Below are 16,361 nucleotides of genomic sequence, written 5' to 3'. Positions count from 1 at the left end.
CGGCTTCCCCTCAAGGCCCTTCACCATCTTCGTTGCCCTCCTTTGGACACTCTCTAGTAGCTTAATGTCTTTCTTATATTGTGATGACCAAAACTGCACACAATATTCAAGGTGAGGCTGCACCATTGCAGAGTAGAGCAGGACACTGGTGTGGCCTCACCTTGAATATTTACTTAACCGAAACATCAAAAGACAATGTATATTTTTTTTTCAAAGTCACTTAAATGCACACCCATGAGAAAACAAATGAAATTTTTGTGTTTAAAAATTGTTGTTGTTTCTCATAATTTATCATATCAAAACTTGGAATAACACCAAGTACATAGCATTACCTGCTCAACACCTTTTGGATAATTTGCAGGTGATTGGAATTAAGCCACTGAACACCACCTACAATTAATACAGTCTGGTCTGTGTTCTCCAGGGGACGTGATCTGAAACCCAGAAAAGAAAAACAACACATCTTGCTTTAAAACAGATGGCAAACATTTTAACTGCATTGCACTACATTTCACTGAACTGTATCTGGCACCCTGATCAGAGGCCTGATGTAATTTCTACTACGTTTTTAATCACACAACACGGTCTGCACACATTATGCATAATAGTTTACTGTCTTTAATTGTGAAATGTGTTAAACACATTTGTGAATAGAACAATAATACAAACAAGGGTACAATAGAGTTTGTACAGTACCTCTGCAGCAGCTGTTCCAGTGCATTTTCAAAAGTCGGTCTCTGGTTTGCATTCATCCAGAACTGGGGGTAGTAGGAGTAACTGACAAATGTTTTCCCCTCATTGATATTATGATAACATTTAACATCATGAGTCTTTTGCCATTCCTGAAGAGTCTTATTCACTCTTTCTATTAAATAGTACATCATCCCTCTGTTAGTTGAGTCACCTATAAAAAGAATCTTTAGATGGAAAAGATGTGATTTAGAAGTTGTACAATCCAGAAACCAAAAGCTTAGAAAAGAATACAGCTATTCAGGAGGTCTTTAAACCCTTCTCATAATGTTCAAGTAATACCTCTGTGAGCTACCTGTTCTCCAGACCTAACATCTCAATACTAAAGTTCTCCTTTAGCAAAATCTGTGGGATTTGATTAATAAAAATATTACGTGTTTCAAAGACAAAAAGTGCAGGTTATAGATGGCTATAGCTGCATAGTTAGCCCCGCATTTTTCATCCTTGGTGATAATTTCTTTTGCTTATGTGTATATATCCTTCCAATTGCTAGTACACACCTGCTCTCATAATTGCTTGCAGCTTCCTGCCTTTTTTCCTTCAATTTTTCAAGTGATTTGTTCCTACACAGCATGTCTTGATTAATGTCTATCTTCCATAAAGGGAGTTAGAAATGCTGTCAGGATGACAAAAGTACTTCAAGTATAGCAATCTCTGCTCTGCTACTCTGAACTTGCAAATGAATGAAGTCATTTGGGCTTGTTCCTATTCATTCTTACAGTTCTCTGACAAATCAAACATCTCTGTATTTGGAGACCACAGAATTCAAAGTGGGTTTTTTTAATGCAATTGCTCTATTTTTAGTGGATAGGACTAGCAATTCCTCCTGCTGAAGCAGGTAAGCAATGACAAAATAGTACGAGAACCCAGCTTCACTGTGGTTTGCCAATTAAACTGTGTGCATAATCAATTACCACAGTCACCTCAGCCAGAAATCCACACTGAGGAGCAAAAATGTAAAACTGGGAGTCAGAAACCCCACAGAGCCATAACACAGTAACAGCCCTGTTCTCTGCACAACAGTATGCAGCTTCTCCTACCTCCTCTGGCACTCAGGGTAGTTGGCACCCTGTAAGCTGCTGTTTTGTTGTTTCATTTCTTAATTTGGTTTTGCGTTTGATATTTTACCACTTCCAGATTGAATATTTGATTATGCAAACAAAATTCAGAGTGCACAAGATTACATGTTTAAGAATACATTTCCAAAGTGTTTTTTTAGAGACTCTATGTGGTGGAAGCATCTTGGACTTCTCTCATCTAATACATCTCTATTTATCTATTCCCTTGAGGAATGTTACAGTTTCGGAAACTGATTCCACTTCCCTCTATTAACCTGTTGTGATTAAAAATAAGTCACAACAGTGTACCAATGACACTTCCTACAGAACAGAAGCAGTTTCAGATGAACATACCCTAATCTGGTGTCAGGGCTGAGAATGGGCATATCAAGGGCTGCAGAGAAGCCCTTGATAGATTATGTATGGTAGCAAACAAATTAAAACTAACACCAAGTGCATAGAGGCTCTTCTACCTCTTGTCCTGGACCTCTCAAAGCTGCCCCATAGAGGAAATTCTTAAATAGCTGCTGTTCATGCTTGTACTGAACAAGCACTTCTCTCATATGCAGGGGGGTTTCCAGCTTTTCACATTGTGTCAGAAGAAACCCCTTTAAACCAACCATAGCATGACACACAGAAGTCAAGGATCCTTGGATCCCTGAAAGGACCGGTTGGATATTCTCTCTTTCCCTCTCTGACAGACACAAACATACATACAATTATTTACAATTAGGAAGACAGTTCATGCTTAGAATATGTCCTAATTCTAAAGTAGATTAACCTGAGGTTTTAAGCAACAATTCTTTTAGCTTGCAAAATCTCCTAATTTCTTCAGTCTGCCTATATCTGTGTCTCTTTAATCTCCATTTCATGAGTCCATCACTGTAGTATATAGATGCATATCTATTTAAAAAGTAGTTCTCAGATATTAGCAGGCAAGGATATCATTAGCTCGTAATGTGGGTGAGAACATTTCTGTGAAAACACAACACATCATTAGCAGAATAACAAACAGGCACTACCAAGTTAAACACGTACAGCAATTGGTAGAACATCCAAGATTGTTTCTCTTCTACTTCTAGTAATATACAATACTATTTTGTTATCACAGCACATGGGAATGGCAAAGGAGCACATTCAGCTATTACACTAAATGGGCAGATCTGGCATTTTTATCTCATTCTTCATTCTACTGTGATAAGAATTCTCATAGATACTTTCTCCTTCTAACTGTATTTGGTCTAATCTCATCTACCACTCCTTTCAAATAGCAAGACAACAAACTTCATGAAAAAAGGAGAGAAGAACTATGGCTAAGGCCAATGAAAATTGATGCACAGATCTCTTTTTTTGCCAACAGTGTGCATTTACTATCAACTAAAGTGTGAAGTGTCATGCTAAATATTTCCAAAGTCTCAAACAGTGCAGAGCATCAAAGACTAAGATCGACTCATCAGTCTCTTTCCTATTCTTTTGATGTGTCAAAATTAGAGCAAAACACACACACGTCCCAATTTACACTACTAAAAAATTTAGCCTTGTAGGGCTTTACAATTTCTATACCTACACAAGTGCACACATATAAACCGTGGATCCATGAATGAATTTTCAAGCCTTCCCTGGGATACCTAGCTGGCCAGGTTTGCAGATGGAAGGGGCACTATGTGCAGTCATTTAGTGAATCAGTACCAGGAGAGACAAGTTAGGTACAATTATGTCTTAAAGTGGCAGCTCTAGTTCATAAATGCCATGATGCTGGGCACCATACGAAAATATCAGGTGGGCTTTAGCATAGTTGTTGTCCTCATGTTCTGAGAATGTGATGGAGGTGACAGGAGTCAGAGCAGATTCCTTCTGATAGTTAGTATAATTAGATGAAACAGGTAACTGTTACAGCCCTGACATACTTCAAATATCATCACAAGATTGATGAGACTGCACACAGCCTATCTCCAAAGGATGTTGTGAGTCTCAGAACACCTCCATTTTCACTCTTAAGTGAGCTTGTTATGAGATGGTGAAGCAGGAGATCAGGAAATTAGATCAGACAGCTAATGCTGTTGAGTGACTGAGTGTCCATCTGGGAATGTATACTTATTTCTAGGAGAAGGTGTGGCTGAACAGGATGAGTCAGGATTGAGACAGATGGCAACATCCCACTGGGGAGGAATACAGGTTGTTTCACTTGTGAAATTAACACAGACTCTCAGAACAGGTCGGTTAAGAGAATACCTGAGACTTGATGTAAGTGGGAAAGAAAGAAATGAACCAAAGTGGACTTGTGGATGTACAGAGAAGTGGATCAAAAGCATAGGTCACCCTCAAAGGTGTCAGTCAATTACAGAACCATATGAGCTTTCAGTGAAGAAGTCTGGCTGTTCAAGCAGATAAGAGCTACATCAGGACTGTATAACTGGAATCAAGCAAATTTGTTTAACTTCAGCTACATCTTTCACAGTGAAATTACAGCATTGTTGAAAGATATGTCATTAACGCTAGGACTGCAGTATCTGAAACCTATGGTCCCTGTTCTCTAGCTGTAAAGTCTGTTTGCAGTCATCACAGGAGGGTATCAACAGTCATTCTCTGGAGATCATGTGTGCTGGGACCCCTGGTGGCCTAGTGGTTAGCATGCAGGACTCTCACTGCTGCGACCCCGGTTCGATTCCTCGGTCCCCTGGGCAGATGGAGCCCGTTAGCCCTGTAAGGCCATCCATCTATGAGAAGGTCACTCTAAACAAACCTACGTCCTGAGGACCTCACTGCCATTGTCCAAGCTTGCTTGGCCCCGGCAGATGAACCTTAGGATTAAAGGGTGGGCTCAGTTCAGCGCAGGCTGTGTCTCACCTAAAAAATCCATTGCGCAGGCTGGAAAGGTAAAAGACCTTTCCCAAAATCTTCGTTCGCGAAGACTGGCCATTATGTGTGCTGGGATATTGAAGGGAATGTTCTGCCCTAAGTCTAGAGAAGACGTCAGACAGAAAGATAGGTGCGCATTCCTTGTAATCCAATGCACCCCAGGCTGGTGGATGAATAGCAAATCACCAGCAAATCTGCACACATACTGCATCCATTCATTAAGACCTTGTCTGCATTCAACAATCTGCTTCTAGCTATTGGTTCAACCATGCTGTGAGACGCGTAAATCCTGGAAAAATAAACAAATTCTTCTCTCTAAAGAAAAAGAAATGAGGTGGAAGAAGAGGACACCTGTACGTAATCCTACCTGCTTTTCAAACTGCCCTTATGCAGAGCTGGCCTAGCACATTTTGTTGAGGTATGCAAACCATCAGAAAGCATCTTTCAAAATTCATGTTCTGCAACTCAGCTTCATTTTCAGCAAATGCTTGGAAGTCTCAAAGGTTAAAAGTGGTGTTTAGCTTGAGGAAGAAAACCTATGTCCTCCAGCTAACCCAAGAGCTTTGATGAATTAATTATTCAATGTAATTTAATGTGTGGTAACTGTAGCCACATTTATTTCTATACAGTTGCATGAACTCACTGTAGTTGCATATGCCATGTGGTATTTAATATGATTTCAACCAAAGGTTCTGGGGATGACTATGACAATAATGAGGAAGATGATGGCTCAGGTGTGTAGAATACGTCATATCTCTTTTTTTTTACACGTCTGGCACAAGGCTTAGTCATATACTGTTCAAGTCGATGAGGATTTGTCTGCAGGATGACTAAAGGATCAGACATACATAAGGTTATAATTCTACCAGACAAAGAACAACACTTTCACACAGACAGATGTTTTCTTGCAAATATTTTGTGTGAAAAATTCCATTATAGCTTGAAGGCTTTGAAAGATTGTGTAAGCATAGTGGAATTCAATTCTTAACCAGACCTATCATTATAAATTAACCACACTTAGGAAATTTAAACACCTGTAAGTTCAAAACACCACTTAACTCTAAAATATTATTAAGAAATTATAAGCTAAAATTCCTGTTTTAACAGCTGAATTTTAAGTACTTCAGCAAATATTGTCTTTTCATATTTCCTGTTCTTAATTACACATGGCTCAATGGTACTTAATTATAAGACTAAACTCTGGGTAGTATTTCTCACTGAGAAGCAAAATATATATCCCTCCTGCTGTTGAGGCCAGCTTTCTATATGCTGCTAATTAGGTAAATAATAACCTGTTGGAATCCATTTTCCTCCACCCATTTTTAAAATTTCTTGCACAAAAATCAAAGCATCATGTCTTAATACAATTGTATATGTCTTACAGTAAGAAGTCATTAACCACAGTTAGAGAGAATTTTGTTGAGCCAATATAATACAGATATGATATTTTATTATGACTACCAATTTCTTTGTTTCAATTAGAACATAAATGTGGAGTTCCCTAAGAATGACACAGTCTACATTGCCCTTGGAGTTTAAAATGGAGGAGAAAAAAGACTGCAGATATGAAAAGTGGACTGAAGGAAAATCTATTCAGCCAGAACAACCTTAACCATAGCACTTCAAAATTTTCCTGTTTACTGTGTTTGAAATGCAAACATATCACTTACTATTCTTGCTAACACATCATAAAGCAAAATAAGACCTCATAAAACTGTTTTTGTGCACATACATCCTTCCTTATGTCTCCATCAGCCTGAGTGTTATTGTTTCACTACAGGTGGTCTTGGACTCCTGGTGGCCTAGTGGTTAGCATGCAGGACTCTCACTGCTGCGACCCCGGTTCGATTCCTCGGTCCCCTGGGCAGATGGAGCCCGTTAGCCCTGTAAGGCCATCCATCTATGAGAAGGTCACTCTAAACAAACCTACGTCCTGAGGACCTCACTGCCATTGTCCAAGCTTGCTTGGCCCCGGCAGATGAACCTTAGGATTAAAGGGTGGGCTCAGTTCAGCGCAGGCTGTGTCTCACCTAAAAAATCCATTGCGCAGGCTGGAAAGGTAAAAGACCTTTCCCAAAATCTTCGTTCACGAAGACTGGCCATTATTATTACAGGTGGTCTTGCAACGGGACATGCCTCTCTCGTATTGGCCTTTTTAGCCACCAACGCGCTTGCAAGAAACGTGGGTAGAGCCCTTCCCAAATCTTCATTCGCGAAGCCTAGCAATGATGATGATACAGGTGGTCTTACATTTTTATGAAACCAAGTGTCCTGGTTTTGGCTGGGGTAGAGCTAATTTTCTTCCTAGTAGCTGTTACAGTGCTGTGGTTTGGATTTAGAATAAGAATAATGTTGATAATACACTGATGTTTTAGTTGTTGCTGAGCAGTGCTTACACTAAGTCAAGGACTTTTCAGATTCTTGTTCTGCCCTGCCAGTGAGGAGGCTGGGCAGCACAAGAAGTGGGGAGGGGACACAGCCTGGATAACTGACCTCAGCTGGCCAAAGGAATATTCCAAACCATATGGCATCATGTTGGACAATAAAACTGAGGGAAATTGGCTGGGTGGTGACAACCTCTGCTTAGGGACTGGCTGGCTGTTGGTCAGTGGGTGATGCGAAATCACGTTGTGTATCACTTCCCTTGTATATTTTTTATCATTATTATTTTCCTTTCTTCTTCCATTCTGCTAAACTGTCTTTTTTTCAACCCACGACTTCTACCTGTTTTTATGATTCTGTCCCGCATCCCACTGTGGGGCAGTGAGTGAATGGCTGTGTAGTGTTTAGCTGCCTGCCAGGTTAAACCATAACACACAGAAACAAGTTAGCTCAAGCACAGTTTTATAAGCATACAAATTAAAGTAGAAGTTAGTGATGATGTGAAATCAACTGGAAGTCACAGCCAGGGAAAATTAATTTCTCTTATAGAGAAAGGAGATTACAATTTTACAGACCCGCTTTGGAAAACAAAGAAATTCTAACATAAGACATGAAAGCAGCCTGGAGTTAGAAAACAAATTAGAAAGCATTTTTGACGGCTTAATTATGATGCAGATAGAAAAGACTTGGTCTGCTTGGGTGATCATAAATATATTTCAGAAATATTGGCAAATGAATAAAAGAAACTAATGAGCAAGAGATATCTATGTGCTGCATTTTATCAGTGTTCTATGAAACATGAGAAAAACAGAAGGATTGCACTTAAACTTCCGTGTGCTGCATTTCAGACAAAAAGAACATTCACTTTACATTGTATTTCATCACCCCAGCCTGCACTAGTGTTTGGGATTGCCCTGACACAGATGCAGGACCTTGCACTTGGCCTTGTTGAACTTCATGAGGCACAGAAGCCCACCTCTCAAGCCTGTCAGGGTCCCTCTGGATGGCATTCCTTCCCTCCTGCAAGTTGACTGCACCACACAGCTGGGTGGCAAACTTACTGAGGATGTACTTGATCCCACTTTCCATGTTAAACAGCACTGGTCCCAGTACCAACCCCTGAGGCATGTCATTCGTCACTGCTCTCCACTCGGACACTGAGCTACTGAACACAACTCTTTGAGTGTGACCACCCAGGTAATTTTTTAAACACTGAATGTTCCATCTATCAAATCCTTGTCTCTCCAGTTTAAAGACAAGGATTTCATGCAGGACAGTGTTGAATGCTTTACACAAATGATGTTTTAAATTGTAAGAAGTATAGCCAGCAGATCAGAACCCTGAAAACAAATTATATTTTTTTCCAGGACAAAAATCAGAAACTTTAGTGAATCACAAATGTCACTACTTGCTTTGTCTGTGACTCCTGGTGCAATTTTGCATGTCTGAACTTTTTATGAAGGTATTCAGGTGTGAAATTCAGTCACAGAGGGCTGTTAGAGTTTTGACAGTAGGCTCAATGTCATTGGACCCAAAGAGGCTACAGAAATACATGTCTCTGCTTTCCCGAAAAAGGATTGGTAATTATCTGGCGTTTATAGAGATTTTATTGCCTTAGTTCAGAATAAACTTTCAGGAAGAATTCAGATGTAGATACACGAGTCCTTCCTAAAGAATTCTGAACTCCAGAGACCAGAGTTACACAAGCTGAATATTCAAAAACCCTGAATACAGGTTAATTGAGCCCTTTTTGAGAAGTGGACACACAAATGAGCTGTGTTGTTCTTAGGCAGCTTCAGCAAATGACAATGTAAATCAAAGAGCATTCTAGATTATCTCAGTGTCCTCACTTGGACTGATGACTTTTGCCCTTATGTTTTGCACTCATCCTTTTTTTTTGCTATCTGCTTACATTTCTAGCATTGAAACCTGTTTCTGGAAACTCAGATGTCTATACTACTTAAAGACAAAGTATGTAATGAATTGAAACTAAAATCACAAATGAGGAAATATAAATATTTATAGGTGTTTATAAAAATCCCTTGTGTAATAAAAATGTATAATTTATTTACTCACAATAATTATATCTTGCTGGCTACTCAGTAGCTCCTCCATAAAAGATCCAGGTGTCTTAAACATATAAGACAGGCAAAAGTCTTTTGCAGTGAGCCCCTGAATTTTTTTTCTACTACATTGCTTAGACTGTGTAAAGTAATTCTAAAGTTTGACTTACAACAGGCAGAATCAGGATCTTATCAGCCAAGCAGGGAACCATTTTTATTCATCTACGTTTGGTATGAAGAAATTCTCTCTTAGTTCTTAAGTTCTACTGAAACAAGGGAGTTAACCCATACTCTACCTTTATTCATTTGGTGAAAGAAGCAAAAATGCTATTGCAAAACATCACACAAAGTTGAAATCGCTCCAAAGTGATGACAAAAAGAGAAAATATAGGAGAGGGAAAGATACAGGGGAAATACACCAAAAGGGGAACATACTTTAGAGTAATGACTTTAAAAGAATAAACCAGCTAAATGTACATCTGTGCAAAGGTAACGGGAGTGATTCAGCAGATTTCTACAGAGCAGAAAAGGTTATCAGACAAAGTCAGGTGACTCATGTAAAAGATACAGAATGGGAAACAAGTGCAATTAGTTTTACAGAGATTTTTCTTGCAAGGTGTTAATGTAGATCAAGTAGGATCTGGGTCTCATCTGACACTAGAAAGATCAGTGACCTCAGAGTCAAAACATCATGGAAGTTGAATTAAGAAATTAAGCTCACAAACAGTCATTTCATATACTTGGTTTTAATGGACTCTTAACAAATATTTTTGACACTGGTGAATGTGAGTGGCTAGATTCAGGAGGTGGGAACATCAGCAAATCCTCCCAGCAATACCCTGGCAACCCGCTTCTACAGTAGCATATTGTTTCTCTGCTGTCCTTCAATTGCCTAACCAAAGGGTGTTTGCTTATTGAAGCAGCCTTATGTCCATGGAAATTAAAGACCAAAGCAAAGCTATCTATTTCTTGTCTATTTTTGCTGTGGTCAACCCAGAAGTGCTTGTTTTGTACATGAGGAGCAAATCAAGCCTCTACTCTGTCATATAAACCAGTATTATTTTAGAAAAATATGTTAAGAGAAATGCACAGCTTTATAGCAATTGAGAAAACCACAGGCAGAAATAAAGCCAAATGGCAATAAAGTACTTTTTGCTGGGCAAGAAATTACCAGAAATGCAGGAGAAAATGTTAATTGAAAGACTATTATTTTTGTATTCGTCTATATAGAAATGCTCTTCGATTTTATCAAAATGCTGCTTTTAGTTACTGTTTTCTTACCTAGGCAATACACTTTAACATCTTTATAACAATTAATTACTTACTTTCTGGATATTTGTATCCTCAGTAAGGTACCTGAGCCTCAGATCAGAGCTCTCTCTCAACAGTTTTACAGTCATAGCATGCTTATTAAGGAGACCTTGTATTTCCAAGCAATCACCTTAGAAGCTTCACTAAAAGAAAAGAATGTGCAAGAAGACTTGGTAAGATTAGTGTGCACAAGCAATGCCATGCATTAGGTATGCAGAAAAAGAAAATCAACTTGCATGTCAAATGTGAGACAAACTGTGACAACAATGCAACAACATCCTCCATTTGCCATCCTTGTAGTCACTGCGGGTCTGACTGGTAACCACTTACACCATAGGTCTTGAAATTCCGCTGGTGTGACCTAAGATCCTATGCAAAATGACAGCAGACAACTGCCTCTGCATATGAGGCTAAATTATGGATAATGGTTGTTTTTTGTCCCTGTGGATTTTTCATCTGGATATTTTTCCAGTTATAATAAAAAGGGATTTTTCTCACACATCAATCATAAAATATTTTGAAATCTTCAGGACTATTATCCAGGTAAATAAAATGAATTAAAATGTAAAACCTGTTACATACCCTTCTGCCCTCCACACAGCGCTGGAGCTCAGGCTTGGCTAGCACAGAGTATCGGCAGCCATGGGGCTGCCATGTTATTTCTCTCCAGTCACAGGTCCTGTTGTCAGAGCAGCTGAGGCAAGGGACAATCCACTGCCCTGGAAAACAGCAATGGGAAGTCAGCACCTCCTCTGTATTTTTATGAGTGGTTTTATTATGCAGGAAGCAAGATATTTTTGAGTATTTTGTCATGGGAGTTTTTCCAAAATTAAATGCCCTCTAACCCTTTGAGGAGACTATTTCCTTCCATTGTGTTATGCCCTTTTCATTTAGCTTGGGTGGGAGTTTTTCCTTTCCCCGAAAGAGCTGTGAATGCTCAAATTTGACAGCTGTTCATGGGTTTATTTCTCAGTTCATGTTGCCTTCTTGTAGCACCTTGTCCTTTTTCAAGAGAAGAGATACAAGAAAGGGAAAAGTGGTGAGGAGTGAATGCAAAAAGGAAATATTCACATTCAGAAGTGCCTAAAGACAAGAGTCATTCTCATCTACAACTAAACATTTAAAGGCTTGGTGGCTGGTTGAGAGTACCCAATAGAAAAATGAAGCAGGATGAAGACTTTCCCTCAAAAAATACTAACTTCTTTAGTTTGTGACAGTTCATAGGACTGTCCCAGACTGCACATATACATTTAAGAAGATGACAGTAAGGTGAGATGAATAATGTAAGTGATTTATTAAAGCCTTATCCCTATTTTCAAAAATTATTTTGCAGATTAGGAGCATAAAGTGGGATTACCAAAAGTCAGTGGGTTTTAACAATCCCTTACCTAAGGTTGAATGGTTTTATTATGTTGTTTTCTAAAGTTATACCTTTCAAAAATCCTACTGGAAGCCTGATGGATTTAATCTCTCAAGGAAGACAGAAAACTTTTGAGTGGCCTTTATATTCAGATCAACAAAAGAGACACTTTTTCTAGCCCATATAAGTACACAGTACTGACACCTCCCAGGGACTATGTTGCTGTGGCAGCAAAACCTACTTTTGTTCTGATTAAAGGCACTAGACAAGGAAGAGTGCAGAGGCCCCAAATCCTTGTGTCAATGCTATCAGGCCTTGCTAGCACAGATGGGTTCCTCACCACAGCCCAGAAAATAGCTCCAAAAGCAAATGATTGCAGAGTAGACCTGGCCTTAGAGTTTGTCGCCAACACTGCTACCAGGCAGCAGGTCAGCAGCCTGGGTGTGATGGATTGCTGCTGCATAAGAAGCTCCAGCAAAAACTGCAAGGCTGTATATTGACATTTTTTTATCAGGCCAAGGACTGAGGGGGCTGCTGAGCAAAGCAACCTTGCGAGATGCCAGTGGCCTTGGGAGAGTCAGCTGCTACTCAGGAGCACGGGAATTTCCAGGGAGGTAGCCTGTGCTTGCACTTAGCCAAAAATGCAAGTGAATATGTTTTTGAAAGTAGCAGAGGGAGTTGTCTTAGCAGATAAAAGCATCAAGAATTGTTTGTATGGGAGCCCACACAAGTACATCTAAGGGCAGAAAACATCCCACAGTGCCACGACCACGCAACACTAGTTACTGCTACCCTGCCCTGTGCAGAACATGCTCATCCCAGCCTTAGATGCACTTACAGATGATGTGGAGCAAATTATGGCAGACTGAACCTAAAGAAAAGCCTGGACACTGGCTTTTACCATGCTGTGGGTCAGTGAGGATAACCCGGTTCCCTCAGTTCCCACGGGCATGGGTGCCTCATGAAGGCTGTGCTGGGCAAGCAGCACGGAGGAAGGAGGGAAGAAAGGAAACTCAGGACCATGGTGGTAGAGTGCAAGCAGGAAGATAGAGATGCTCCATGCTTCTGGCTCAGAGGAGTTTCAAACTTGCATTTTCTGCATTCTAATCACCTAGCTGTTAGGAAAAACATTCCCTACTCTTACCAGCTGAGGACCACTTTAAAGTTCTAAATTCACTAGGACAGGAAAATAACATGCTTTTAACCTGGCAATTTTTGTGTAAAAACAGAGATCTGAACTTTGGCCCCTGGGTAAGAGCCTATGTAGACTTTTTATCAAGGGGTTAAATTGAATCTTTATCTAAGGGTATAAAGTGGATAACTAGGTTCTGGAGCACAGAGTGTTCTTCCAAATGAATGTCCCGCTCAGCTGAGAAACCAAAGGCTGAATTTAGACAATTCCTGTTGCTTCTAGCCTCCCAGTGCTAGCTGTTGTGAATCCCTTACTTGTGCTGACCATCCCTTGGCTTTGAGGTCCTTTGTTCCAGGTTGTGGTCTACTGGCCACCACTGGGGTCAGGAATGCTTTGACCCTCCAATTGCCCTCTATTGTCACTTGTGGATCTTGCCCTTAGCTCTCTCTGCACACACTTTGCAATCCGTGACTAAAGAGTCATCCTCAACTTCATAGCAGTTGTACGAAGAGACTGAAAAGTGCTAGGTCTCAGATAACCCAGCAACAGTTGTTAAGCAAACATCTTTTACTGCTTTGTGCTTTTTGAGTAATAGAGCAGAGACAGAATGGTTAGTTGTTTTGAATTCTGGACTCCAAGATTGCTACTGCTGAGCTCTTCATAAATGATCTGAGAGTTGTTTCGGGCAGTGTTTTATATTTTAAAATTATATAAAAACTCAATATTTTTTCCTGATGTTGTAGTTTTTCTTTCACACCAAATACAGAAAAGTTCTGGCAATGTCTACAACACATGAGATCCCTCATTTTATGAAATTTTCTTTTTAACATTACATACATTTATGAGCTGATCTGGTTTTAGGTAATAAACTAGAAAAGGAGAACTATATAAAACGAATATTGAGGAGCCAAAATATCTGAACAATAAAAGTTTAAACTTTGGCAATTGTAAGTGATAAGTACCTTTTGAAAAGTTTATTTTAAATAGCTTGGTTTATATTCAATAGCTCTCTAGGTATATTAAGAAAAAATAGATCATTTTTTGGCATATACTAAAGATTAGTAGTTAATAGAAAAAGATTTGAGAACAAGGATTTATGGAGCCAAACTGATGTGTATAGGAAGCACTAACATTTAATGCTAACAGAATAGTTTCAGGTTTTATATTTACATAGCTTTTTCAAATGATGCATCTCAATTTATGCATTTTTGAACCAATTATTATTAACTTTTCCTGTTTCAACTTCACAACAGTTAGTCAATGCATTCTCAACCTTCAAAAATAGGATTGTGTTAAAAGAGAAAATGAATCTCACAAAAAAAAGTGAAGACCATTAACAGTAAAAAATTGCAAAAAATATTAGTTTGGAAATTAAATTATTTGCTAGGGAAATTGTAAGTTGCTTTTTCCCTATTTATACAAGTTAGCAGTGCACATTGCATCTTTCAGCACCATTTCAATCAGGCTGCATTTTGTGGTGCTTCAGCCAAAAGAGTGAGCATTAGCTCTACCAGGCAAGGGCAAGTTTACCTACAATTCAGTGAAAGAGAGCAGGAAAGAGAGGGGCGTTGTTAGTTTCTTCACAAATTAAAAATTGGCATAATCAAAGTTTTATACTAGCCTGGAAGTAGGAGGTTTCCACAGGAAGAGTGAAAGTAAACTGGATTTTTGGCTCATTAGAGCAGTTATAAATCTGCTTAAGATATGAGATTAAACATTGTCAGTACTCCCTAAAACTGTTCTCATAACATGAAAAGAAAGATACTTTAAAAATAATTAATTAGGATTGTTTATTTTCTATTTTAAAAATATTACCCTAAAGTTAAAAGTTTAACCAATAGAGGCTGTACATTTAATCTGATAGTTTTGTTGCTTCTTTTAGCCTCTTATTTTTATTCACCCTTTTCCATTTTCATAGCCACATATACATACATTTTCAAATTTAAAATCAACTTTTTTCTATAGTGCCGAACAATCATCCATATAAAGAGAAAAGAGTATTCTATCCTGATTACTCAAAATCAAAATATTTAACCTACCTGATGCAAAAGATAGTTTGGAGATTTATGACTAGCTTACTTTTGCGTTTGGTGTTTACTTGGCATCCTAAGACTTTTAAAAAGCTTTTTTCTCTGTGACTAGGCTACGGAAATATTTTTTATTTTGGTTTTAGCTCCATTTATGAAAAACAAAAGTAAAAATTATTTTTAAAGGACATTATTTGCTTAGGTTTATGGACTTATGTCTGAACTGAGATTTATTCCTTGTAACCAAAGAAGACATTCATTTTGTTGAACATCAGTTAATGTCTCTGTTGGACCCAAATCCAGATAGCTGTTGAATGCAGAGAGAGCTTACACAGAATTATGTTAAACTGGATACAGTTGTAGGAAATGTGGAAAGTGGGATATAACTAAAACATACATGTCACAGAATCAGGGCAGAACATTAGAAGAGAATCTGTGATCTCTTACCCACCAGATTTTTGTAATTGTCTGCAAACCACATTTCCACAGACAGCAGTAGCCTGATTCACTTGCAGGAATTTAGCAAAACTTGGGGTTCTCATGGTCTCTCTCAGCTCTCTCTCTCTCTCTCTCCGAGGAGCCAAACACACAGTTAATGCTTGCTAACTTCTGTATTATTGATAATACACCAATACTGAAGAAAGAGCTAATTTTCCTGTGATAGCCTGGTTCAAACCCCATGTGAATCAAGGAAGATTTTCTGAAAGAAAAAAGATTTTTTTTGCTTTAAAAATTGTAATTTCATTCTATGATGTAAACAAGAAAGAAAGAAACCTCTGCTGTCGAATATTTCAATTTGCATTTAGTGATTAGAGAGAGAGTAAGAGAGAGAAAGAGACAGAAATCATGTAAATTGAGTGCATATTTCGTAAGGTGCTGAGCTTCCTCCAAAGAATAGTGTCATGGTAACTAGGAGAGGAGGAAGCCACTTCTGCCTTTGGTTAGACCCTGAACTACTGTCCCTGCTCGACATCAAAGGACTAGAAATGAGGCATGAAATCCGAGTTGTATGGAATTGCAAAGCAGACTTCTAAGTTTTACCATTAGTGTCAGAGGAGGTAAGGTTTCATCTCTAACTCTGCTGCTCCACCTCAGCCTTTGTCCATGTATGCACAAACACAAGCTTTTCTCAGCACAGATAGATTTTGCGGTGGTAGTACCTCAGTATCCCTATAAAACTAAGCTTTTCCCTGGCATAAGAACAGGGTATGGCACCGCCTTACTTCTGCAGAAGTTTTGAGTTGTCTTCTGAGGGGAAATGACATTGCTTGGCTTCTCTGAAAATTTAACTTAAGTGAAAGAGTTGTTTCTGCTTTAGCAGGGAATTTGCCATGGCTTCCATATGTGTTAGGAAAATGTTCACTGCCAAGATTGGTATACCATTCGGTTGTTGCAAATTTGGAATGGTTTTCCACATAA

General features: G+C 38.9%; 1 protein-coding gene across 3 annotated transcripts in view; it reads right to left on the bottom strand.

Moving 5' to 3' along the window:
* CPED1 (cadherin like and PC-esterase domain containing 1) overlaps positions 1 to 16,361 on the bottom strand; it is a 147,736-nt gene that overhangs the window by 10,327 nt on the left and 121,048 nt on the right. For 2 of the 3 annotated variants that reach the window (XM_027679129.1, XM_027679130.1), the window contains exons 18-20: positions 11,006 to 11,142; positions 697 to 917; positions 333 to 434 (exon numbers count right to left, since the gene is read on the bottom strand). In XM_027679129.1, the coding sequence (XP_027534930.1) occupies positions 333 to 434; positions 697 to 917; positions 11,006 to 11,142 (460 nt within the window). Of the gene's footprint in view, positions 1 to 332; positions 435 to 696; positions 918 to 10,452; positions 10,567 to 11,005; positions 11,143 to 16,361 lie in introns of those variants that run through there. The other variant, XM_027679132.1, reaches the window with a different exon arrangement.

Source organism: Neopelma chrysocephalum, unplaced genomic scaffold, assembly GCF_003984885.1.
Source record: "Neopelma chrysocephalum unplaced genomic scaffold, ASM398488v2 Primary Assembly neopelma1_45, whole genome shotgun sequence".
Taxonomy (NCBI): domain Eukaryota; kingdom Metazoa; phylum Chordata; class Aves; order Passeriformes; family Pipridae; genus Neopelma; species Neopelma chrysocephalum.
The sequence above is the reverse complement of the archived record's forward strand: the minus strand, read 5'-3'. Positions and strand labels throughout refer to the sequence as shown.